This window comes from Camelus ferus, chromosome 20 (assembly GCF_009834535.1).
Source record: "Camelus ferus isolate YT-003-E chromosome 20, BCGSAC_Cfer_1.0, whole genome shotgun sequence".
Taxonomy (NCBI): domain Eukaryota; kingdom Metazoa; phylum Chordata; class Mammalia; order Artiodactyla; family Camelidae; genus Camelus; species Camelus ferus.
The window spans coordinates 20,427,452-20,450,852 of NC_045715.1; the positions used below are offsets into that span (position 1 = coordinate 20,427,452).

General features: G+C 42.7%; 2 protein-coding genes across 2 annotated transcripts; both read left to right on the top strand.

Annotated features, from left to right (window-relative positions):
- Positions 1–4,575: 4,575 nt before the first annotated feature.
- Positions 4,576–8,261, top strand: MUC21 (mucin 21, cell surface associated). The gene is made up of 3 exons (XM_006195710.2): positions 4,576–4,895; positions 6,774–7,483; positions 7,830–8,261. The coding sequence occupies exons 1-3, from the start codon at positions 4,832–4,834 to the stop codon at positions 7,959–7,961; spliced, it is 906 nt and encodes a 301-aa protein (XP_006195772.2). The 5' UTR covers positions 4,576–4,831; the 3' UTR covers positions 7,962–8,261.
- Positions 8,262–15,602: 7,341 nt separating this feature from the next.
- LOC116658384 lies at positions 15,603–18,844 on the top strand. The gene is made up of 5 exons (XM_032463513.1): positions 15,603–15,622; positions 15,973–16,142; positions 16,249–16,369; positions 17,883–18,135; positions 18,457–18,844. Exons 1-5 carry the CDS (start codon positions 15,603–15,605, stop codon positions 18,631–18,633), a joined length of 741 nt encoding a protein of 246 aa, XP_032319404.1. The 3' UTR covers positions 18,634–18,844.
- The last annotated feature ends 4,557 nt before the right edge of the window (positions 18,845–23,401 follow it).

The window sequence follows — 23,401 nt, forward strand, 5'->3', positions numbered from 1 at the left end:
CACACACACACACACATACAGAATGGATGAAAAGTGAAAATTTGTGATTTTTGACAATCCAAGTTTTAATGATCCAAAAGAAGAGGATTTAACACTAATAATATGGTTTTTTTCCCCTCTCTCTTAGAAGGGCTTTTCTTTTTCCCTGATAAATAGAGGCACTGATAAACTCCATGACCACAGAATTGGTCTGGACCTGGACTCAGGATTAGGCTCTGGCATGTTCCTAAATGAACTGGTTCATGGAGAGGCATATGGAGAGGTTTTGGACTCCAAGTAGGCCATGGAGTGCACCATGAATTAAGCCACAGCCAAGGGGGTAGTTATGGCGTGAATCATGGCAGGAGTCATGGATGTGGAGGAGGCCAAAACAAGAGCTGTGAAGTAGATCACAGCAGAGGCCACCAAGGAAGAATGCAGAGTGTGGGCACAGACTGGATAATGAAGGGTCCTCTGGAAAAATAAAAAATAAAAACGAAAACATTGACGATGAAGGGGATCATGGAGGAGAAGGCAGTGATCATAAAATGGGTCAAGATGGGCTTCCAAGAGCTCCTCAAGGGATTGGCCATGAGAAATGATCATCAGCAAGGTCAAGAAAAGAACCAGAGAACAGAGGTCACAGAGGGTTTGACTAACAGGGCAGCCAGAAAAACAAAGAGTGTTTCTGGAGGAGACCTGTAGCCTCATCAGGTTGGGATAGCTCAAGTAAAGATACTCCCTGAGCTTACCTCTTAGGAAGTCACAGTGACCAGAACAATTCCTCTTTGCTCTCCTAATGTGCAAGTAATAATAACCTGTGCCCTTTTCACTTGGGAATTCTTTTTTATTTCCTCAGGACACACCAAGACCAGTAGGAGGAAAGATGATATTATTAGAGCTTAACAAACAAAAAAATCCCCCAAACACAAAAAAACCCAAAACAACTCATACTATTTGTGGTAGCAGGATGACTTGTTTCCTTGTTTATCTGTTTGGGCATTCTTTTCCCTCCTTTTTCTCTTTGGTACTGAGTGTTTACTAGGTGCTAAGCATTGTACTAGGTAACTTTAAATGCACTACCATTTAACAATTCTGAAATTTGTAACTTCAAAACAATCTTTTGAGAACTTCCACTTTTCTGGCAATATAGTGGAAAGGATACACTAACCACCCCTCTTAATGAAAGGAACAAAAATTGCTGGATAAAATACTGAAAAAAATCTTTGTACCTGTATCAGTCAGCTGGGTAGATAGTAAGTAACACTTAGATCAATAGTCAAGAGAAGGCAGAGACTGAGAGGTTGAAGGAGAAATCTGATCCAACCTTCATAAAGAGGGTATTTGCCAAATCTGGTGAATTTAAGCTTATCTTCTCACAGCTTCTTAGCACTTAGGGTATAGGAGACAAATTCCAGGATCTGCATAAGGGGTGGAGTCTAACAGGAGACTCTAAAGAAAGCTGAAATCTAAAAGGGTTAACGCTTCAGTGTATGGTTAAACTAGAATAAAATTGTATTGCCCACCATGCACATTGGTGACTGAGACAAATGTCTGGCTCTAAACTTGACACTGAATGGAGGGGGGTGTTAAAAAAAAACCTCCCTGAGAATTTGCATGACATTCTTCATTTGGGTCCGTAGGTTCAAATCATACAAACTAGGTAGATAGAAAGCCATCTTTGACTTACAGTGCCCTCCAGGTCTCCTTCATCTTTGGGAAGATTCTTCCTCCCTACTTCTTGGTCTTTTCCAAATGCTATATGACAAGTAAGGAGAAAACCACTGGGATGTGCTACTGTTAAAATCTCAAAACACACTTGGCATCTGTATATTTATGCTTTTGCTTTGTCATTTATTATGGCATGTTTTTATGTGCCACTGTGCTGTGCCTGTAAATACACCATCATTTATTTCTCAAAGCAATCTAATGAGAACTTAAATTTCTGGCTCTAGGTGTATTGACTTAAAATATATTGAAAAACTAAAAATTCTTCTTTTTCATTATTTAAGACCTTTATTAACAGGTGCTTGCAGATTGCTGACTTTAAGAAAAAACAAGCTGTAAACTTTTATTACAAATTAAAAATAAAGTTCTTAAAAATCTCAACTTGACCAGATATGAAACAATTTAAAACCCTTTAAAGGTGAAGTGAGAAAAACCAGGCTTTTTTTTTTCTCAATTCTTCTTAAATGTGTCAATGATTTGACAAGAAAATAAGGAATGCTGAAAGGAAAGACTAAGTTAAGGTAGGAACCCAAGGAGGTAAGTGTAGTACTCAAGCCAACTTTTGTCAAACCAGTGAACTTAAGTTTTAGGAAGCACAGCCTCAGTTGGACCAGCCCAGGTGAGGACTCTTGTAACAGACCTTCACATAAATCTGAAACGTTCAGGGAGAGTGTAAACTAAAAACAAACCTATCCCTCCAAGGAAATGCAAGCAAACTGCCTGTCTCTAAACTCCGTGCATGGGAAGGAAGAAAGGAGGAAGTACATCTTGAGAAATAACTTGTAACCACAGTACTGTACAGAGTTTGCAGCCCCAAATCATGCAATCTAGGTAATTCAAAAGACTTCAAGCTTATAATTTAATTTAAAATAATCCTCAAATGGGATTGCCTCCATATGCTTAGTAAAAACACGCAAATTCTCTGTGGAAGATCAGACCTTCATCTCAGGTTTCAAAAGACTTATACAGATAATAATCCAAGAAAAATAAATTTATAGTCATAAATCTCAAATCACAAATGAGGCACCATGAGTGAAAGCTAGTAAGAAACAAAACAAAACAGAACAGACAGCAAGATCAGATCCACAAAAAAAAACTAGGTATTGTCGTAGCTTTGTGATTGTCTACTAGTATCTCTTCTCCATCTTTAACAATGGAATTCCCAAGTTTTAGTTGAGCACGTCCGCCCAGCAAGGGACTGTATTTCTCTTGCAGCCGTATGACTATGTTCTTAACGGTGTGTGAGCGGACGGCAATGATCTCTCATGAAGTTAAAAAAAAAGATAGAATTAATATACTCAGTAATGTTAGGGTATCAGTTGGGAGACAGATAATCAGAATGAAAAGTGTTCCAAGGTCCTTGTATTGTTTTGAAGGAGGGTAAAGATATTAATTACATTCAGACTGATAAGTATACACGTAAAAATTTTTAGGATAACTCTAAAAGGTAAAATCTTGATTTGAATTCAGGACCTCTGCCTCCAAATAATTTTAGAGGGAAGAAAAGTTTTCTTTCTTAGAGTGCTGTTGGCTTTACAGCCACAGAATAGGGTTGCTGGGAGTCCAGGCTGCCACCTGTCACTGCCCCCTCACATCTCAGCCTCAGGAGCTGCCGATCACAGACGCTAGGCACATCAGCATGTAGCCTTTCCCAGCACACCCCATCCCTCCTGATTCTCAGATTCACTTATTCCAAGCTCCTTCATGTCTCTAGCCACCTTCTGCTTGCCAGTTTCTTTCTAGCAGGTCTTACATAATGGGGATGCCCGTTCACCTATAAATAAATTACCTGAGATGTTGCCTCTTCCACGAAGTTTCTCTTTGTTGACAGGGAATGGAGACAGCTGCCTTTGGTCATACAGACTGTCACTGGAACTCCCATCAATCCTACGCCCCTCACCCTGGTTCCAAGAAGGCTTTTCTGTTAACTCCCCAAACTCTCCACTCATTTGGGTCTGTTCAGTCACGCTCATTTAGCTGACTGTGTGTCCTTTCTGCTGCTATATCTGTGTCCAGACCCAAGTTCCCAGAGGACCTGGACTATGTATCTCCCTCTCCCAACAGACTTGAAATCTCCTAATGTGGTGCCCATGGGATAGCCTACAGAGAGATGCTGCATTAAGGCTGATGAGAAGGAACATCTGAAGGATCCCAGGGAGGAAAAGCTCCCATGCATTCCTCTGAAAAGAAACAAGAGGGGAACCCCTATGGTTGAGAATCAGAAGAGGTCCCTATACCACCCCTTTAGCTGCTGTGAGTGTAGCAGGTGGCTTGTTCCCACATATTCAACACTCTCCCCCACCCTCAGCTCTATGCCCCAAAGACCCCAAAGATGGCACATTACCCATGGATCTCTTTCCCTGTTTAGTCAACGTGCATTGTTGAGTGCCTACTACATGCTCAGCAATGCACTGTCTGTCTTCTTCTGCCCGGATCCCAGGACCCCAGCTCCCTAGTTATTGCTCTCTTTGACATCTTGTATTTTTCTTTGACTCAGAAATGTGGGGTCCTGCCCCCTCAGTTAGGTCTGTTAGGGCTTCTTCCATGCTAAAGCAGGCACACAGGACTTCCTGCCCAGGAAACAAAGTTTTGAACTATAACAGGTTTCTGGTCCCATCCCTGCCTCAGGGGTGGGTCCCTTCCACTCTGACAACCTTGATCTCCTTATTCAGTTCTACTTCCTCCTCAAACCCAGCCCAGTGCCCTGCCTAGTGTGATCATGTCATTCTCCTTTCTCACCTTCCTCTTGACCCCCAGTCTATTCCTTCCCAGACTCAGTATTGTTTTGTTACCTGCTCACAGTTGGCAGAAAAACAAGTCAAATTTCCAACCCCTCCCTGACCCAGATGAAGCTATAAAGGCTCCTGTAGCTCTTTCATGACAAAGAAAGAGGCAACATCGCATGGAGGAAGCTTAAAGAGCCCGGCATCCAGTTTCCCACCCTCCAAGCTCAAGATTCTTTTCAAGAACACATACTTATGAGACCCACGTTCCTGGAAGCTCCAGCCTTTATCTTTTCACCTTGAACTCTCCTTTCTCAAGAATACTATTCTTTGCCTTCTAGGTCTCGGCCACATCTGGGATCCAGGCATCTTGTTTTCCAGCCACAGAGACGCAGTTCAGGATGCAGAAAAGAAACATTGCCCTTATGTATTGGTTACTATTACATCTCCTACTTTTAGAATATGGTGAGTGCTTTTCTTTAAACGTTGGTGATCTGAGAACTTTTGAGGGATTCTGGGAGATGATGACCACTACTAGGAATAGCACTGGTTCTCCTCCATAGAGTGAGGGTCATCATTTCACTCCAGTCACTTCAATTTAATAAAGTACCTCCTGGGAGGCAGTCAGAGCACAGTGGTTCAAACTGTGGACTCTGGTCTCCAACTGCCTACGTTTGAATCATGGCTCCATCTGTTATCTGTGCACTTTGGGTGAGTAACTTCTCTGTGCCTCAGTTTCTGCATCTATAAAATGGTAATAACCGGCGAGATATGGCTGGGGGGTTATTTTATTTTATTTATTTTTAGTTGAAGTACAGTCAATTTCTGGTGTACAGCACACAATGTCCCAGTCATGTACATACATATATTCGGTTTCATATTTTTTTCATTAAAGGTTATTACAAGATATTGAACTTAGCTCCCTGTGCTATACAGAAACTCTTTTTTAAATCTATTTTTATATATAGTGGCTAACATTTGTATATCTCAAACTTGGCTGGGGGTTTAAATATTAAGAACAAGAAGAGTTGAATGCTGTTTTAAAATATCACTCTTCTATATTCTACAAACTTAATTTTTCTCCTGTCCTTAACTCCAATTTCACAATTAGCCTAAGTTAACCTCAGACCAAAGAGAAAAGGATTCAAGAGTCAAAACCAACTCACACTCTGTTTCCACACTTCTGACCCTCAATTAAACAAACACTCCTTGGGCCATCTCCTGTCATGCAACTAGAAAGCAAGACCTCTTAGAGAATTTATCATTTGAATCAAAATTAGCCCTCATATGATTTTGACTCATCTATTCTGTCCTCCAAAACTTCTCAGATCAAATCCACTCCCTCTTTCACATGTCAACCCCACTGTTGTTCATCTCGCTTTCTTACTTAGTTTTACTCATGATTCTGACGTTAATTCCAATTTGTACCCCATTGCTGAGTTTGGGAACCTTCCCCAAAGAGCTGAACTCTACTCCTATGTGAGTTCAAATAAGTGTGGGGTGAGATGATAGGCACTTATGTCCCAGTTAGTAGTAAAATGAGCCACAAATGAGATAAATTTTGTTTATCTGAGGTGGTTGAGCATCTTCTTCCTTCAAAGTAGTGAGGTAACTCCAGCTGAGCCTTCAAGAAGGTGGAAATGCTTTTCTATACCTGTAGATTCTTAATTTGTAGCCCTTAATCCTGGGAGATCTTATACATTTAAGCTACCTATAACTTGTTCTTCTTCAGCCTTTGCCTTGTGATCAGGAGCCCCTGGAACCTCAATGCATATATAACCACCCAGATACCTAGGGTCATCACAAACTCTGATTCATTTAGTCTGGAGTGTTTTGCCTAGAAATCTTTATGTTCAACAGGCTCCTCAGATAATTCTGATATAGGTGTTTTCTGAATAACACTCAGCAATATTTTCCAAGAAAAAAGCAACCCTACTTTAATAATGAATTAATCAATATATACGAGCTTCACCTGGGTTTTATAATCCTTTATAATATTTTCCCTCTGTATTGGCTATCGTACAGCAGAAGATGGAATAAGCCTACTACCAGTGAAATCAGGCCCTGTGACCCTGGCATTGGGGATGGGTGGGGAGGATGAATTAGCATGGTCGCTAAAAGCGCAGATTCAATGGCCTGGGTTCAAATTCCTGTTCCACTACTCATTAGCTGTATAAACTTGGGCAAATGTCAACATTTCTAAGCCTCAGCTTTTTCATCTTAGCTGTTGATGGTATGTATTTCATAGGGCTGTAGTAAGCATTAAATAGAATTATCCACATAATGAATTTAACCAAGCATTGAGCAGAAACTATACTTGTTATCATTTATGATTATCATCAGGCGTAACCTCCACTGATGCTGGCACACCTGCCAACCCTGGATCCAACACAACTTCCAGTGAGCACACCATAGCCAACACTGGATTCACTGCAACTTCTGATGGGACCAGCACAACCTCCAATACTAAATCCAGCACAACCTCTGGAGAGACCAGCACACCTGCCAACACTGGATCCAGCATGACCTCTGGAGGGCCCAGCACACCTGTCAACACTGGATCCAGCATGACCCCTAGTAGTTACAGCATAACCTCTAATTCCGGATCCAGCATGACCCCCAGAAATTCCACTACAACCTCCAACATTGGATCCAGTGTGACCCCTGGAGGGACTGGCACATCTGTCAACACTGCATCTAGCACAACCTCTGGTGGGGCCAATAACGTCTCCAGCACTGGGTCCGGCACAACTTCTGGTGAGATCAGCACACCTGCCAATACTGGTTCCAGTATGACCTCCAGTGAGAGCAGCATAACCTCCAGTGGGACCAGCACAGCCTTCAACACTGGATCCAGTGCAACCATAGGAGGCTCTGGTACACCTTCTCCAAATGGAACACCCACAACTTCCAATAGAATTAGCACAAGTGCTAGTACTCCAGTGAATGACGTGAAGCCCAGTGGGTCCCTGAAGCCATGGGAAATCTTCCTCATCACTCTGGTCTCAGTTGTAGTGGTCGTGGGATTCTTTGTTGGGCTCTTCTTCTGTGTGGTGAGTGCCTAATATATAGGAAAGTTCCTGGGGGAAGGAGCAGCAGGAACATAAGGAAATGGGGTATGAAAGTAGGGCCACCAAGTTAGGGGTAGATAGGGAGGAAAGAAAGATCAAGAGAAAGTTACTAAAGAGAAATAGCAAGTTAGAACCAGAGGAGCCAATCAATGTGCAGAGGTAACTACTGACTTGTGGGAACGGGGGACAAAAGAAGGAATAAAGGCTGGAAGAATGACCAGTGACTGAGGGAGATGGTTTAAAGGGGAAGAAGATTCCTGAAGGAGTCCATGGTGAAGGCTTGGAGGAGGGGATACAATTCTGAAATGATTCTCTCTTCTTTTTCTAGAGAAACTCCTTGTCCCTGAGAAATGTCTTTGATACAGCTGTCTACCGCCCCCATGGTCCCAACCTTGGCCCGGGCCCTGGAGGGAATCACAGAGTCCACCATAGCCCTAGGCGGACCCCTAACTGGTACTGAAGAAGACCAGTTCCTCAGTAGTCTTTGAGATGAGAGAGCTACAATGGGTTCTGAGTGGCTGCAGGAGCCAGAGGGCCACATTCTTTACAGAGAAAGTTGACCTGGGGAACCAGAGATCTGAGTGTCCTTTCATTTGTCCCCAGGAGTCCCCTTTGCAGCTTTGTTTGGGTCTCTGCCAGCCTTGGGGAAGACACTTCCTCCCTCTCTCTTGCTTTTACCAGACACTGGAAAGAGGAGACTCTGTTGGTCATTTAACAACAATTAAGAAATAAACACATACAAACTATATCCCAGAGAACACCTGTGTGTGCACACGAGTGGGTGTCTGCAGCGCCGAGCTGAATTTCCCAGTGGTATAAGAGAACCTCATGCTGGAGTCCACCTGTCATTCAGAATCTCCACAGTAAACCCGAGAGATGTCATTTATATCTGTCCCCTTTTTCTAATCCTTCTTGTCCCAAGCAGGAACCTGGTGTCCCCAAGACTCACCCAGACAGACAAGAGAATTGAATTGGGAGAGATGAGAAGGGAGGGCAGGTGCCAGGATCCCAACGGGGCTCATGGAATAGGCCTATGGAACAAAGAGATCACGTGGTAGCACACAGAGAACCCAGAGCATGACAGGTGGAGGTGTGCTGTGGGGCGGGGCATGGTCACTCACAGTCACAGCTTCCAGGGCATCTACAAAAGCTCCAGACCTGGGCTACTTGTCAGAATAAAGGTGCTAGTTGATAGTTTTCTCTCGGAAGCAGAGAGAAAGCACTTCCTCTTTTATCAAGGGAAAGACTTCCTGGCTTGCTAAGATCTAATTTTCCAGAGGCTCATGGCAGAGACACCTGGGGTAAAGCCTGAACTGCTCATGAATTTCTCTCCTGGAAGGGCTGCACATACTCCTTTCATGGTCTAGGCTAGAAGCCTCCCTGATCCTACAGGTCTTGGAGGACAGAGGGGAGCTGCTTTGAAAGGCTGGGCTGCTCTGAATCCAAGAGGCAGAGAGAGGGCTCCCACCTGGGATGGAGCCCTCAGGAGAGAATTAGCACTTTGTTGGTGTGTTCATCCCAACCCACAGCAATGGAAACTGCTCTGCCTTCTACCACTCATTGAGCTTCTCAAATGTCAGCAAACCAGACGATTGATCCCAATCAGTGAGGCCAGGCTGAGCCATATGCAGGCCCACCATCACCACCACCATCAGCTTACCTAAAGGGTCCAGCAACCAGAATAAGTTGAGTTGAACCCCCTAGAATGTTGCCTCCCACTGGTGTGAACTGTGGAAAGCATAATGTGAAAAAGGTGAAAATGAATGACATCAGGCAAGGGAATCCATTTAGATAATTAAAAATTGTAAAACATGCATTTTTTCAAGGTTAAAACTGTAATAGACAAATTCAAAGAGGCTGGTTGAAAATAAAATTAGTAATCTGGAAGAGCAAGTGGGGAAAGTTGCTCAATTAGATACAACAAATCAGAGATGAAAATCGCCCAGACAATAGAAGACACTTGAAGGATAGATTCAGGAGGACGAACATGCAAGTAGTAAGGTTCAAAGCAGAAACAAGGAAGAGATGGGCCAGAGAAAGTAAAAGGACAGAAGAGAAGAAAGATTTTGTCTGCAAATTGCAAGCACTCACTAATGAGAGCTCTGTAAATATACTAAAACCTGTTAACTTATCTATTTTAAACAGGTGAACTATATGGTATATAAATATCTCAGTAAGTTGTAAAAATATTATTACTAGGTATATTGTGTAAATAAAAAGTTTGATTTCCAAAGGTAAACAGCAAATGACTCAAAGCAATGGCACTTTGAGATAGAGGGAGATGAAAAGGGAGGAAACCATGGTGAGCAATTCAGCTTATGGTTAATTCACATGGTTACGCTGTAAACATCTCGCTACTCCCAGCAACTAGAGCGTGTATGCAGAGTTAGGAAGCATCATTACTCAACTTTCGTCATGAGATCCGCTTACTTGGACAAAGCATGTTTTAACCCAGCAAAGCCCCAGCCCACCAAGCATATTTGACCCAAGCAGAAGTCTAGGAATTGGACAGAGTTAAGTGCCTTTGCACTATTGGTCTAAACCTTTAAATGGAATCTGCCCAAACTCTTGGAGGTACAGGAAGACATTTTAAAGAGTATTATGCAGGTATGGGATGCCTTACAGGTATCATTTTCCAGGTCTTCAACTTCCATGTATATTTCTTTTCCTGCAGAGCATCAGCTAGTTGTAATTTTTTAGGTTTCCTTCTATAGCCACCCACCTTTTACTTTCTAGCTCCTATATTATTATGGTGCACTTCCCCAGGGTGCAGAAAATTCCAGGGTGCAAGTAAAGAAATAACTCAAAATCTCTTCTAATTTAGGCATCGTATACCAGAGTAGGGCTTCATGTTTTCCTTTGCCTCACATAAATCCTGTTAGGGGCTAAATGAAGTGTAACAAACTGGGAATTTTGGTACATGTTAAGATGTTATTTGTTCAGCTATATCATAGAGTGAAGTAGCAGGAGTAATACAGATTTCTGTTTGACAATTTCTTCTCTTCCATCCCCTGTCAAAGAATGCATCCCTCCTGAGGTAGCATTTCATGAAAGGAGAGCAAACACAGCATCAGTGAGAAGTAATAAGGGTGGCAGTGCTTTATTTAACCATGGTGAAACCCTACAGCAGGGCAACCCACCTCATCTGTCTGCCTGTTCCAGGATATTCAGGATTTGTAAAGATTTGCTGGGAAACAGCAACTTACTCTGAAGCCCACTTCCCTGGCTTGTATACCATTCTCCATAAGAAGAAAGAGTGTTCCATTCAAGAGTTTCTTTGTCTAGAGTACAGTTGGATAGTTTGCATGATTTCAAGGAGAAAGATGCTATGCGTTCCATGTTTACTTCCAGCTGATTAATGCTACCTCTTAAGGTGAAAGGAAGATAGAGAAACTATACAACATGTCAGCTAAGAGCACAGATTGAAGAATCAGAATTTCTGGTTTCAAATCTAAGCTCAGTGTGACCTTGCACAAATTCCTTAACTCTCCTGGGTCTCAGTGTGTTCATCTGTAAAAATGAAGGCAATAACAGTACCCACTTCACGAGGTTGCTGGGAAGCCCTTAGAATAGTCCTGCATTTGGTAGCATGCTATAAATTTTGTTTTTATTTTTTATATTGGGTAGGTTGATGTTTCATATTTTCTTGAAAACAGAGGAAAACATTGCAGAGTTGCAGGGGATGGAGAAAAACATTGCATAGGAAAAAATTTTCATTTACTTTTCACCAAAAGGTTATTGAGGACTGAGAAACTTAACACTTAGAGTCTGACAAGACACAGGAAAAAGTTTAAGTTTGTAAACATATCTTTTGGTACAGGAAGGCATAGCAGGGTGATCAGCAAGAATCATGCAAGCAAAAAATATTACAGTAGAATAATGTGGGGGAAGGAAAATGTTCACAGAGCTGAAGGAACTATGAAAAACCCTGGATTGTTGAAGAAGAACTTGCTTATTGTGTTATTTAAAAGGATAATGGTGAATATTTAGGTGCTGCAGTGCTTAGAGTCTAGTTAAAACATTTTAAAGAGTAGTAAAACTATTTTATTTCAATGTTTATATATTCAAGACAGTAGATAGTGCATTCTTTGCAATTATCAACTTTTTGGTTTAAACATTAGATTAAACATAAGCAGATGAGGGAATACGGTTTTTCAAAATTCTTTTTCAGAGGATATGAGAGGAAAAATTGAAGACCATTGCTCAAGCACATAAAGACATTTCTACACAAATGGTGGTTCAAGATATTTGATGATGCAGCCACTATGGAGAACAGTATGGAGATTCCTCAAAAAACTAAAAATAGACTTACCATATGATTCAGCAATCCCACTCCTGGGTTATATCCAGATGAAACTCTCATTCGAAAAGATACATGCACCCAACACTCATAGCTGCACTATTTACAATAGCCAAGACATGGAAGCAACTTAAATGTCCATCAACAGATGATTGGGTAAAGAACTTGTGGTGCGTATATACAGTGGACTACTACTCAGCCATAAAAAGAATAAAATAATGCCATTTGCAGCAACATGGATGGAACTGGAGATTGTCATACTAAGTGAAATAAGCCAGAATGGGAAAGAAAAATACCATATGATATCACTTACATGTGGAATCTTGAAAAATGACACAAATGAACTTATTTACAAACAGAAACAAACTCACAGACACACACACACACACAAAAACTTGTAGTTACCAGGAGGAAGGAGGGGTGTTGGAGGGATAAATGGGAGTTTGGGATTTGCAGATACTGACTGTTATATATAATAGATAAATAGCAAAGTCCTATTGTATAGCACAGGGAACTATATTCAATAACTTGTAATAGCCTATAATGAAAAAGAATATGAAAAGGAATGTATACATATGTATAACTGAGTCACTATGCTGAACACCAGAAATTAACACAACTATAAACCGACTATACTCCAATAAAAACAATTTAAAAAAAAGATATTTGATGACGTCTAAGCAATTTCATGAGAGAGCTCTAGCCCCACATCCAAGGATGACTACTGGGAGGGGCGGTGTGAGCAGCTTATAGGAAGATGGGTCATAAGCATAGACCATATAGGTCTGTATTTCACAGAAAATATTGTTTCTTTTAGTCTTATTTATTTTCTGATAAACCATATGCCTTATAGGGAGGTAGTTTTGAGGTTCCTTGTAATGACAAGAAGTCCACTTGAATTGAGAATAAACTAAAAGCAGAAAGAGAAAGCAGATCTCCTGTCCAGGCAGGTTAAAGATCTGAGTCAGGACACGGCAGTGAGAAGCTGGAACTCAGGCACTGCCCAAATAAAACTTTCAGCAGGATGAATTTCAAATCTATGCTGAATGTTTACAAATTGTCTACTTTCCCTGAGTGCTTGGCTCCTGAAATTCTTTACCCTGTGATAAACTAATCTCTCTTACCCTCTAAAACGAACAAAAGCGCTAAGACTTCAGCCCCTCATGTGCTCTTTCCTTCAATCACCAGAACTGACTCTCCAAACAGGCACTCAAAAAATGACCTCTGACCCATCAATTCACTCAGGCAACCTGCTCCTAATTCATAAACTCCCCTAATCAGTGCCTTCTGATGACTATTTCATTTGTTTTTTAAACTCCACGTGGCTGAGCTTCTGCAATCTTATATTCTAGGTACTTTCCAGCAGTGATGGCTCTGAAATTTCTACATAAGATGGGTTGGGCAGAGCCAATATGGTTGGAAGAAGCTAGGAAGGGGGCCAGCCAGACTTGAAGCCCTATTTGCATGACACCCACTCTAACAGCGAAGGGCACAGGCTCTGAAGCTGTCCTGTTTATTCCTGACTCTATCACTTACTAGCTTTGTGAGTTTGGACAAGTTACCCGACTTCTCCATGACTCAGGTTCCTCATTTATAAAATGGGGACAGTAGTAGCCTTTGTCTTGGGGTTGTTGGATGCCAACATAGGTTCCTAGTGACCAGCTGGGATGAGAGCAGGCTCCTTGGAGGATCCCAGTCAGTTCCCATATGTAGGCTGATTAGAAGCTGTATCCCCAAGTTGGGGGGGGGGCGGTATAGCTCAGTTGTAGAGAGCCTGCTTAGCATGCCCAACGTCCTGGGTTCAATCCTCGGTAACTCCAATCAAGAAATAAATAAGTAAACCTAATTAACTCCTCTGCCAAATAAATAAATAAGGAAGCTGTATCCTCAAGCAGAAGCTGGGAGACAAACTCCTTCCAGGCAGTAAGCGGGAGATAGGTATTTGCGCCTGCTCCCACTGCCCTGAGCCTGGAAGAACAGGTGTAGGAAGTGCTTGCACATCCATTTAACAGCTGCTCCCTTGTTTGCTAGTCTTGTGGGATTCTTGAATGGAAGCCCCATTGGCTTTCAGAGCTAAGCGATCTGGAGGCCCATCCTTCTGGTGGCAGCCTTAAAAGTTGGAGCACTGGATGTGTGGGCTAAACTCTTTACTCCTCAAGGAGAAGCTGGGAGCTGGGTGTTCCCTCCCAACTGTAAGGTACTGTGCTGGGACGGGGGGTTATACAGTGAGTGTTGTCTCAGCCTTTCCTATCTGTTTTTAGGTGGGTACTTTCTTGGTTGTCCAATGTGTAGGAGTCGCTCAACCATCGCAAGGACAGGGGAGGGCAGGAGGAGCCTCCAATTACCCAGGGCCAGCTCGTGAGTCAAACCCAGGTCACATCTCCTTGATGACCTCCTCTGACATCTCCCCACCTCATGGCCAGCTCTTATAATCTTATGCACCAACCACCTTGCTTCTGCAGTGTGTCCTAAGTGATCAGCAAGGGGTTTCACTAGCATGGAGGTGGCTCGTTTGGGAGGTATCTGGCTGCATTGGAGGCAGAAGTCACAGGAACAATCTAGGCATATGCAAGAGAAAACATAGATTAAGATAATGATCCCCAAAATTGAGGACAACTTTTTCCACCAAGAGACCCATGATCTGAACCACTGATTTGTGAAGTTCCCTAGGCTGGGGGTTGGATCACTCAGGGCGTTCACTTGTGTTCTCATGTGATTTAATACAGATGACACGTTAGCAGACTTATCAGGTATGAACACTTAACATTCTGTTTGAATAATGGCCGTTCTATTTTGGAGAACAGCTTTTCTCATTAGAGACGCTTCAGAGTCCAGCAAAGGCAGCCTTTGCTAGCTATCGTTTAAGGTTAGATGGGTGAATTTAGTAAAGGCTTCTCTGTGCACTATAATGTCCTCCAGGCCAATGGAGAGAAAAAGATGGTGGCCAAATTATTGTCCCAGTGGAAGACAGAACACGCCTATCTGACTTTTAGGAGAGGGAGGCTGGAGGCTTTAGGAATGTGACCTGGTGTGCACACCACACATGTTGGCTGGGGGAGGCAGCCAGGCATGAGGAGACGGATTGAAGGTGGAATATCCCAGACCAGGACCCCCACCTTCTCCCCTCTTTTAATGGTGTGTGTTCCATTCTAGGTATAGGGTATTTCAGCAGGTCCAGCTTGTAGCAAGTCAATGAGATACCAGTGGAGATTAAGTAGACTTCACTAAACACGAAGTTGGAAAGAGATGTGCAACACACTATTATATTACACACCATTATATTACTATTTCCTCCGGACAGACACAGTAGATGCACATAACTTCATGAGCATAGATTACAGTTATCAGGAAGTGATGAGTTTTGAGTATTTTTACCTTTGTTTTTAATATAATTTAGTTCACTGTAAGATGATATAATTTAATTTTTATTGTGGTATAGTTGATGTACAATATTATATAAGCTGCAGGTGTACAACATAGTGATTTATAATTTTAAAAGATTATACTCCATTTATAGTTATTATAAAATATTGGCTATATTCCCTGTGTTGTACCATATATCCTTGTAGCTTGTTTATTTTAATATAATTTAATTTTTAATGATGGCTGTGTTGCAAAAAATCCTGAAAATTGAACAACTTGGACTCCTTGCAAATAGGCACACATTGACACCAGTACACCACTGGTCTCATCTCAACAGCCCAAGCCCCACTCTCCCCACCCCCACCTCCTATGCCCCAGAGATCCCAGAGTCTGTCCCTGAGCCTCTCTTCCCCCCTCATTCAAGATGTGTACCTACGCATGCTCACCAGCGCTCAGAGGTCCGGCCCCCAGTTCCCATTCATACTGAGTCTCACTTTATGTGTCCTTCCCACTAAGCTCTGTGTATTGGGGCTTCCTTCTCACCCGCCCTGCACCTGCCCAGTATCCCGGTTACTCAGGATTTCCCTTCCAGGAAACAAAGTCTTGAGCTAGAACAGGTTTTTAGCCCCATCTCTGCCTCAGAGGGTGAGTCCCCTTCACTTTGACAACTTGATCCCCTTGACCTGTCCTACTTCCTGCTCCTCCCCAGGCCGTGCCTAATGGGACCACGTCATTCTGCACTCTTCTGTACCTCCCGGCCTCTGTACCCCTCCTCTCTGAGTTCAGGTATTCTGTTACCTGCCCACAGCTGGAAGAATGACAGGTCACATGTCCAGCCCCTGCCCAGCCCAGATGACGCTATAAAGGCCTTCTTTGAAAGAGAAAGAACAAGGTGTCATTCTGTGCAGGGATCCCAAGGGACCAGGCATCCAGCCTTCCCAGTCTGCAGCACCCGGACCCTCTCCTGGTGTTCTTCAGGTGAAAGACCCATTCTTTGGAGACCCAAACTCCTAGCCCTCTGGCCTCAGATCTCCACCTTGAGACTCTTCTTTCTCAAGACCTTTTTTTTTTCTTTCCTTTCTAGGCCTTAGTCACATCTGGGACTCCCTTCCAGGCTTGGCAGGCAGAGTATCTCAAGATGAAAAGAAAAACATCTTTCCTTGCTTGTTGGCTGTGGTTTCACCTTCTACTACTTTTAGGAAATGGTGAGTGTTTTTGTTTCAAAGAGGATAGTCTTGAAATTTGAGGAGAGTGTGGGAGAAATGTTGACAGTCCTGGGTTGCACACTCTGTCCTGTTAGCACTCATTCTCATCAAAGAGCAAGGACCAATATTTTGCTCTACTCTCTTCAATCCAACCTAGCATTTGTTCTTCATTCTGGTCCCAATAACAACTCTTCTACCTGGAAGTCTGGCCTATTTCCTTTGTAATAAATCAGTCCCCGATTGAGATGCATTCGAGTTGAAAGGAACCTTAAAGTTAATGTCTGACCACCCACAGTAGGCAGGGGTCCATTTCCAGCATCTCTGACGGCGGTCACCTAGCCTCTAACTAAAATTGTCAGGGGATGTGCTGTTCTATCCTTGAATAACTTTAATTCTTTCCAGAATTTGCCCCACATGGCTTTGACTCCTTTGTTTTATGCCCCTGAACAACACACAACAAATCCATCCCCTCTCCACAGGCCAGTTTCTCATCTCACTTAGTTTCCCTCTTGACCCTGACCCTAACCCTAATCAGAGGCAATCGTTGGAAGTATTTGGATTCTTCCCCTAAATCTAAACTTGCAATCTTTATGTCAGTCCAGACAACACTAAGAAAGGAACACATGCATAGAGTAAGGGGAAGAAAACCCATATCCCAGCAGAAGAACAGGGCCATGGATGACGTGAGGGTATTTAGGCACCTGGGAGGCCAAGAGCTGGGTTGTTACTGGGATGGAAAATCAGAACAGGGTAGAAAATAGGCATGAGGCAGACGGGAAAAGCACGGGCCTCACCTTAACTCTAACTCACTAACCAAGGAGGTTGGGTCCCTTCCAGGAACCCTGGGAGATCTCATCTCCTCCAGCTCATGTGGCTAGTTCTCTGCCAGGACAGGGGCCAAGGCTGCGTGGGGTCCCAAACTTTTGTGTGCATAATAATTACCTGATAGTAGTAAAAATGCGCATTATTCCCCTTCCCACACTTCCACTTGATTATGTCTCCCCTAGAAGAAGGGTACAGTTCATTTGGAGAGGAGCTCAATATATACACATGGACCCTGTAACCATCTCTTTTATATTCTTCATCTGGAGAGCATCACAAATAGAGAAGGAATAACACCTGTGACCCCGGGTCATGTGACTCCCCAGGTTCTGTGACCTAGGCTACAGACCAGAATATGAGTTAAGGGCTGCCTCTAGCGTCCGGCTGCCTTGGTTTAAATCCCTGTTCTGTGTCCTGCTAGCTGTCTAAGTTGTTTAACTTCTCTAAACCTCAATTTCCCTATCTGTAAAATGGGGGTAATAGCAGTTCCTATCTCATGGAGGTATTATGAGTATTTGAAGTACTAAGTCTTCTGTGGCACTTAGCACAACGCCTGGAACATCATCAGCATTCAATAAGTGATAGCTATTATTGTTGTTGACAGCAGGAGTGGTAGTTGCAGAACCAAACACAATTTCTAATGGAACTAACCAGCCATCCTTTCTTAATAAGCTGTCACTTCTAATGCTAGCACTACAGCCGTCTCTCTTGAATCAACCACACCATCCAGCAGGACCACCACAGTCACTTCCCCTGGACCAACCACACCACCCCGTGGAACTAACACAACAGCTACAACCTCCAATGGCACCAGCACAAGTCCTGCCCCACCAAGGAAAGAGGAAAACACTAAAGGATACCTGAGGCCTGGGGAAGTCGTCCTGGTCACTCTGGCCTCAGTTGCAATGGCGGTGACTCTCCTCACTGGACTCCTCTTCCATTTTGTGAGTGCCTGATGTATAGGAAACCCTTTTTCTAAGGGAAAGAGAGCAGGGAAGTGAGGAAGGAACTAGGCTAGAGAGAGCAGGATCACTGTGGGAGTAACAGGGATGAAAAATCAGGGAAGACACAGAAACCCCATGTTACAGCCAGCAAGACAGAGGGTCAGAAAAGCCAACACATATTCAGAGGGAACTGCTGAGGGGGAAAAAGGGGTCAAAAGAAGTAACGAGGTGGGGAGAGCTGGCAGGAAGGGGGTGCTTGAGACTGGAGAGCACTGGAAGAAGGGGCAAAGCTCTGAAACTATTCAGCCTTTTGTTTTCTAGAGAAACTCTCTGAGCCTAAGAAACCTCTTCAGCGTAGATCTCGCACCACCACCATGGCCATACCCTCATGGCTCTTATGAAGTCCCAGAAGGGTCGAGGGCAACTGTAACTGATTTCAGAGGAGACCTGTTTCTTCCTGCAGCCGTGGAGCTGACTGGGAGACACGAGTGGTCCTGAGCATCCCTGAAGGCAGAAGCATCACCATCCAGTGGGTGTGGGGAGCTGGCCTGAGGGACTGGGGACCTGAGTGTACCCCGTCCTGCCTCTAGGGCTACTTCTCCCAGCTCTCCTTCAGTCTCTGACTGTCTGCCTTCCCGTTTGGTTTTTCCAAACCAGGAAAAGGAGGCTGCAGCTGTGAATAAATCATTAAATAATTGTGTCTAATATACGTGAGCGCCAGATTGTGAATGTGTTTGTATATCACTGTGAATAGAGGTTCCTTATATCATTAAGACCCCTCTTCCAGGGGGTGGTGGGTAAAGTTCAGTGGTAGAGCACATGCTTCGCATACAGGAAGTCTTAGGTTCAATCCCCAGCACCTCCATCAACAAAAAAGAGAAAATAACTTAAAAAAAAAAAAAAAGACCCCTCTTCCTTCTGTTCTTCCAACCCTCATATCCCTAGAGTGAAGTCCAGAGACTTTATATCTGTCCCAGTTTCCTCCTCATTCTGTCCTCATTCCCTGGAGGCCTCCAGGCTGATGGAAGAATGGAATCAGGGAAGATAGGAGAAGGCAGGTGCTGGACTTAACAGGTACATGTTACATAATGAAGAGGGCTCAGGGGAGCCATCACCCAGATGTGAAGTAAAGAATGTCTTGCTAATGGGGCTTCTGGGGCTTCCCCCAGGGATGGCCACATTCCTTGGCTGCTCAGGTCTAGTCTGGGCTCGGCTCCTCACTGGGAAGTCAGGTGTAAATCACCACCTTTCTCTCCTGTGGGCTCACAGCCCCAGCAGCCCTCCTGGGCAGGAAGAACATGCTCCCAGTTTCTGCACAGGCTAGCCAGGCCTGCCCTACCAGGATCCAGACTCTCAGCAGCCCCTGCAAAACCACACTCAGAACAGGGACACAAAGCCTGTGTGTCAGCGCCATGCTCTTGCTGAAAGCCACGGCCTTGTCAAGGGTCTGATGCAACGTGTTCATGACATGCATTCTGCTGATTCTGATTCTCCCTCACTGCAAATGAATCACTCCTCTTTGTTTCCACAACTTGGCACTTGCTATGGTTCTCTTAGGCTGGGCCTTTGCCAGAGCCTTCTTAACAGGACCAAGGCTGTTTACGTACATTTTGCAATACTATTAACAAAACAGTTTTAAAGAGCTGTATAGAAGCTAAACACAAAAGAGGACCTAGCGTATGATTCTATTTGCTATGAAATTCAAGAAAAGACAAACCTTGTCTACAGTGACAGAGAGCAGAACACTGAGATGAGAATTTTTAGGAAGGGGGAACTTTCTGGATGATAGAAATGTCTTATATGTTGGCTGGGCTGCTGGTTACACAGGTAAATAGACATCTGTCAAAGCTTATCTGGCAGGGAGGGTATAGCTGGTACAATGCGTGTTTAGCATGTGTGAGGTCCTGAGTTCAATCTCCCGTACTTCCATTAAAATAACAACAACAACAACAATAATAATGTAAATAAACCTAACTTCCCTTCCCCACCTCCAAAGAAACGAGGATAAAATACTGGGCTTTAAAAAAAAAAAAAGCCTTATCTGCTAAAAAATTTTTAAAAACTTACCTAGGATGTGAGGGCAATCAGGCTGCAACATCTGTTATTCCATTGATCGCCAGGGTTGATTCGGCTTATCTGGCTGGCTAGGTGGGTGTCCCCTTCCTCCCTCACTGCTTCATGTGCGTCCCTCCCCAAGCTGAGCACTCGGTTGATCAAAGAGGACGACCATCCCCGATAGAGGAGGACTGTTCTCCTCGGTCAAGGGTATACGAGTAGCTGCGCTCTCCCGCTAGAACCTCCAAACAAGCTCTCAGGTAAAAAACTTATCTAACTGAATACCTAAGATCTGTGCATTTCACTGTTTCTAAGTTTACTTCAGAAAAAAATGTTTTTAGTTATATTTAATAGGGTTTTTTTTTTGTTACACAACAATATGGATAAATGCTTCAAAGCTAATTTTTAAGCTAAAGAAGTCAGATATAAGAGGTCAAAAAATTTTCACTTTATAAATAGAAACCTCAAAACCAGGCAAAATTAAACTGGAGTGTTCAGGAATGTGAAGCTAGGTACCATTAGTACGAAGAACATTGATGTAGCGATTACTATAAAAGTCAGGACAACAGTTACCTTTAGCAGGGATGGAGAGGCGCGTAATTGAAGGGGCACATAAAGGTTTATAGGGCACTGACCAGTTTTTGTTTGTTGGCCTGGGTTGTGGTTACATGGATTTTTATTTTAGAACAATTCATTAAACTGTACATTTAAATCATAAAAAAAGGGTTTTGTCTTTTTTTTTTCTATATATGGTTTTATTCTTGAAGGCATTGACTAGTCTATCAGTTATCTCCCCTTCAGCTTTAATAGTCTCTAGTCCTTTATCTTAAAACAATGATCACCTTTCTCACTCATTTCTTCATTCATCCATTCACCATAATTCCAGAGCACTGACCTGCTTGGCACCAGGTCCTGAGAAGTTGGGGTAACAAGGATGAATGCATGGGTCACAGTCTGGTAGAGGAAACAGATTTGTAGACAAATAAGTTTAGGCCAATGCATCAAGCAGCACAAACTGAAGTGCCCAAGGAGGAAGCATTTAACTTGACCAAGGGGAAGAGGGGCTGACTCACACAGAAGATGACTTTGATGGGGATTACAGACTTAGCAGGCATTGACAAGGAGGAGAAGGGGAAATGCCAGGCAAGAGAAAACTTTGTGCACAACAAGGTGTGACATGGACAGGAATAGTCAAAAGAGTTATGGGACTTGATGGGACGGCACAGGGAGATGTGACTAGAGGGTGACCTGTGTGTCCTTGAGTGCCATATCAAGGAGGCAAGAACCTGAGACAACAGGAAGCCAACAGTTCATTTTACAATGTTGCAGGACAAATTTTTTTCCAAGGGAGAACACTCTGATCACCTGGGTAGAAAGTAGAGGCTGGAATCTCATAAGGATGGGAATCCAGAGGCCTTTGTAATGTCTCAGCAAACAAACAAACAAATCCAAGACCACAAAAACATGGAAATAGGAATCAAGAAGAAAAGTGGATTTCAACAGGCTTTTGCCCAGCAGTTAAAAAAAAACTTCATCTCCAGAATCCATGATGATTTTTATTTAAAGTTCGTTTTAAGAAGGTCCTCATCTAAAAACTCAAAACAATTCTTTTAAAATGAATTCTCTGAATTCTTTTTTTTTAATTATCTTATTTTCTTTAAATAATAATCAATTTGTCTCCCTCCTGCTGCAGCTAGAGACTGGGGGACAGGCAGAAGGGAGACTGGGAATATCTTCTTGATTATGATATGTTTTATAATCAAGAACATATTTAAAAATATATTTATTAAAATTTCCATATGAAAGAATATATTCAAGAATATATACAAGAAAAAGTTTATTCTTGACTGATGAATAATTACTGATATCATCTATGAATAATACATAGATTATCTTCAAAACAATAAGGCTACAGACTGTATAATTCCATTCAGATGACATACTGGAGACAGTAAAATTACAGGGGCAGAGACCAGATCTGTTTTGCCAGGATCTGGGGTTCAAGGGGAGAGCGGGCTATAAAGGGACAGCACAAGAAGGCTTTGGGAGATGATGCAGATTCCGTGTGGTGAGTACATGGTTTATCAAAATCCAGAGAACTGTAAACTAAAGAGAGTGAATTTTACTGTATGGAAATTTAGCAAATCAACAGAGATGTAGGGGCAGAGGTGGAATGCAGAGCTGACAATGAATCACATAATCACCCTGAAGGGGATGGGGAAGAAGATGCCATCCTAAGTAGCTTTGAAAACCAGTGTTTTGACTGTAAGACTAAAGACAGAAAGCATGTGCACAAACACTGTAGTCTAGTTGGTAACTTTGTTTCTCACACAGGTATGGATTAGCAATTCTGAAGTCACTATGGGTTTACTAGGGGTGAACAAATAAGTGGAAATATTATAGATATTAGGAGCTATGTCAGAGGAAGAAGTTACAAATAAGGGAAAGGGAGAAGCTAGAATGAACCGTGTTGCTGGACTGGAGTTGAAGGTATCAAAATGCACTCATGCTTTTGTTTAATATACACATACAGATAGATAATTACAGAAATAAATACAGGGATGTGTTTATGCATGAGTTAGTATACTTAACATATATTTCCTAGCTCTAATTTCTGTGGGGGACAAAAAGCAGCAACACGTCATCAGCAATGAGCACACCTAGTGCCCAGATCTTGTTTCTAAATACTATTCTCTGATAAAAAAAAAATCAGAGATGTGTGAAGAAATGGTTGATTCCAAGGCCTGGGCAGAGAAAATTCAAAATGAGCATAGAGCATCTTCTGATGTCAAAATGGAAGAAAGTACTTTAAAAAGAGGATGCGGAACATTAAAAAGGCACTGGAGCCAAACTGAAAGAGCTCCCAATAGCCAAGGTTTGAGCAACAAAATAAATAGCGGTAGTACTGGATCACAACTCACAGAACACAGTAAAGGCCTATGAGTCCATACTAATATAAATAACCAAATAAAAAAATTGGGAGAGGGTACAACTTTCGTTACAGAAGAATTCCAATTCCTAAATATAGAAGGAAGGAGGGACACCACTACCAACCCACAATAATAACTGCTGCAGGCAAGATGCCCCAAAGGCAGTGAGTGAAAGTTTAAGCAAAAATAGGATATTTGTAGAGTCTCAAAATATCTTCCCCCCACCAAATATTTAGTAATTACAAAGGGACAAATAGTAAGTTTACAGTGGAGAATTCTTT

What these genes read in the sequence shown, in the direction of transcription:
- MUC21 (XM_006195710.2), top strand. Translation starts at nt 4,832, where the DNA reads ATGCAGAAAAGAAACATTGCCCTTATGTATTGGTTACTATTACATCTC. An exon ending in TCTCCTACTTTTAGAATATG is followed by an intron (nt 4,896 to 6,773) that starts GTGAGTGCTTTT and finishes GATTATCATCAG; the next exon opens with GCGTAACCTCCACTGATGCT. An exon ending in TTGGGCTCTTCTTCTGTGTG is followed by an intron (nt 7,484 to 7,829) that starts GTGAGTGCCTAA and finishes TTCTTTTTCTAG; the next exon opens with AGAAACTCCTTGTCCCTGAG.
- LOC116658384 (XM_032463513.1), top strand. Translation starts at nt 15,603, where the DNA reads ATGCTCACCAGCGCTCAGAG. An exon ending in ATGCTCACCAGCGCTCAGAG is followed by an intron (nt 15,623 to 15,972) that starts GTCCGGCCCCCA and finishes ACCTGCCCACAG; the next exon opens with CTGGAAGAATGACAGGTCAC. An exon ending in CTGGACTCCTCTTCCATTTT is followed by an intron (nt 18,136 to 18,456) that starts GTGAGTGCCTGA and finishes TTTGTTTTCTAG; the next exon opens with AGAAACTCTCTGAGCCTAAG.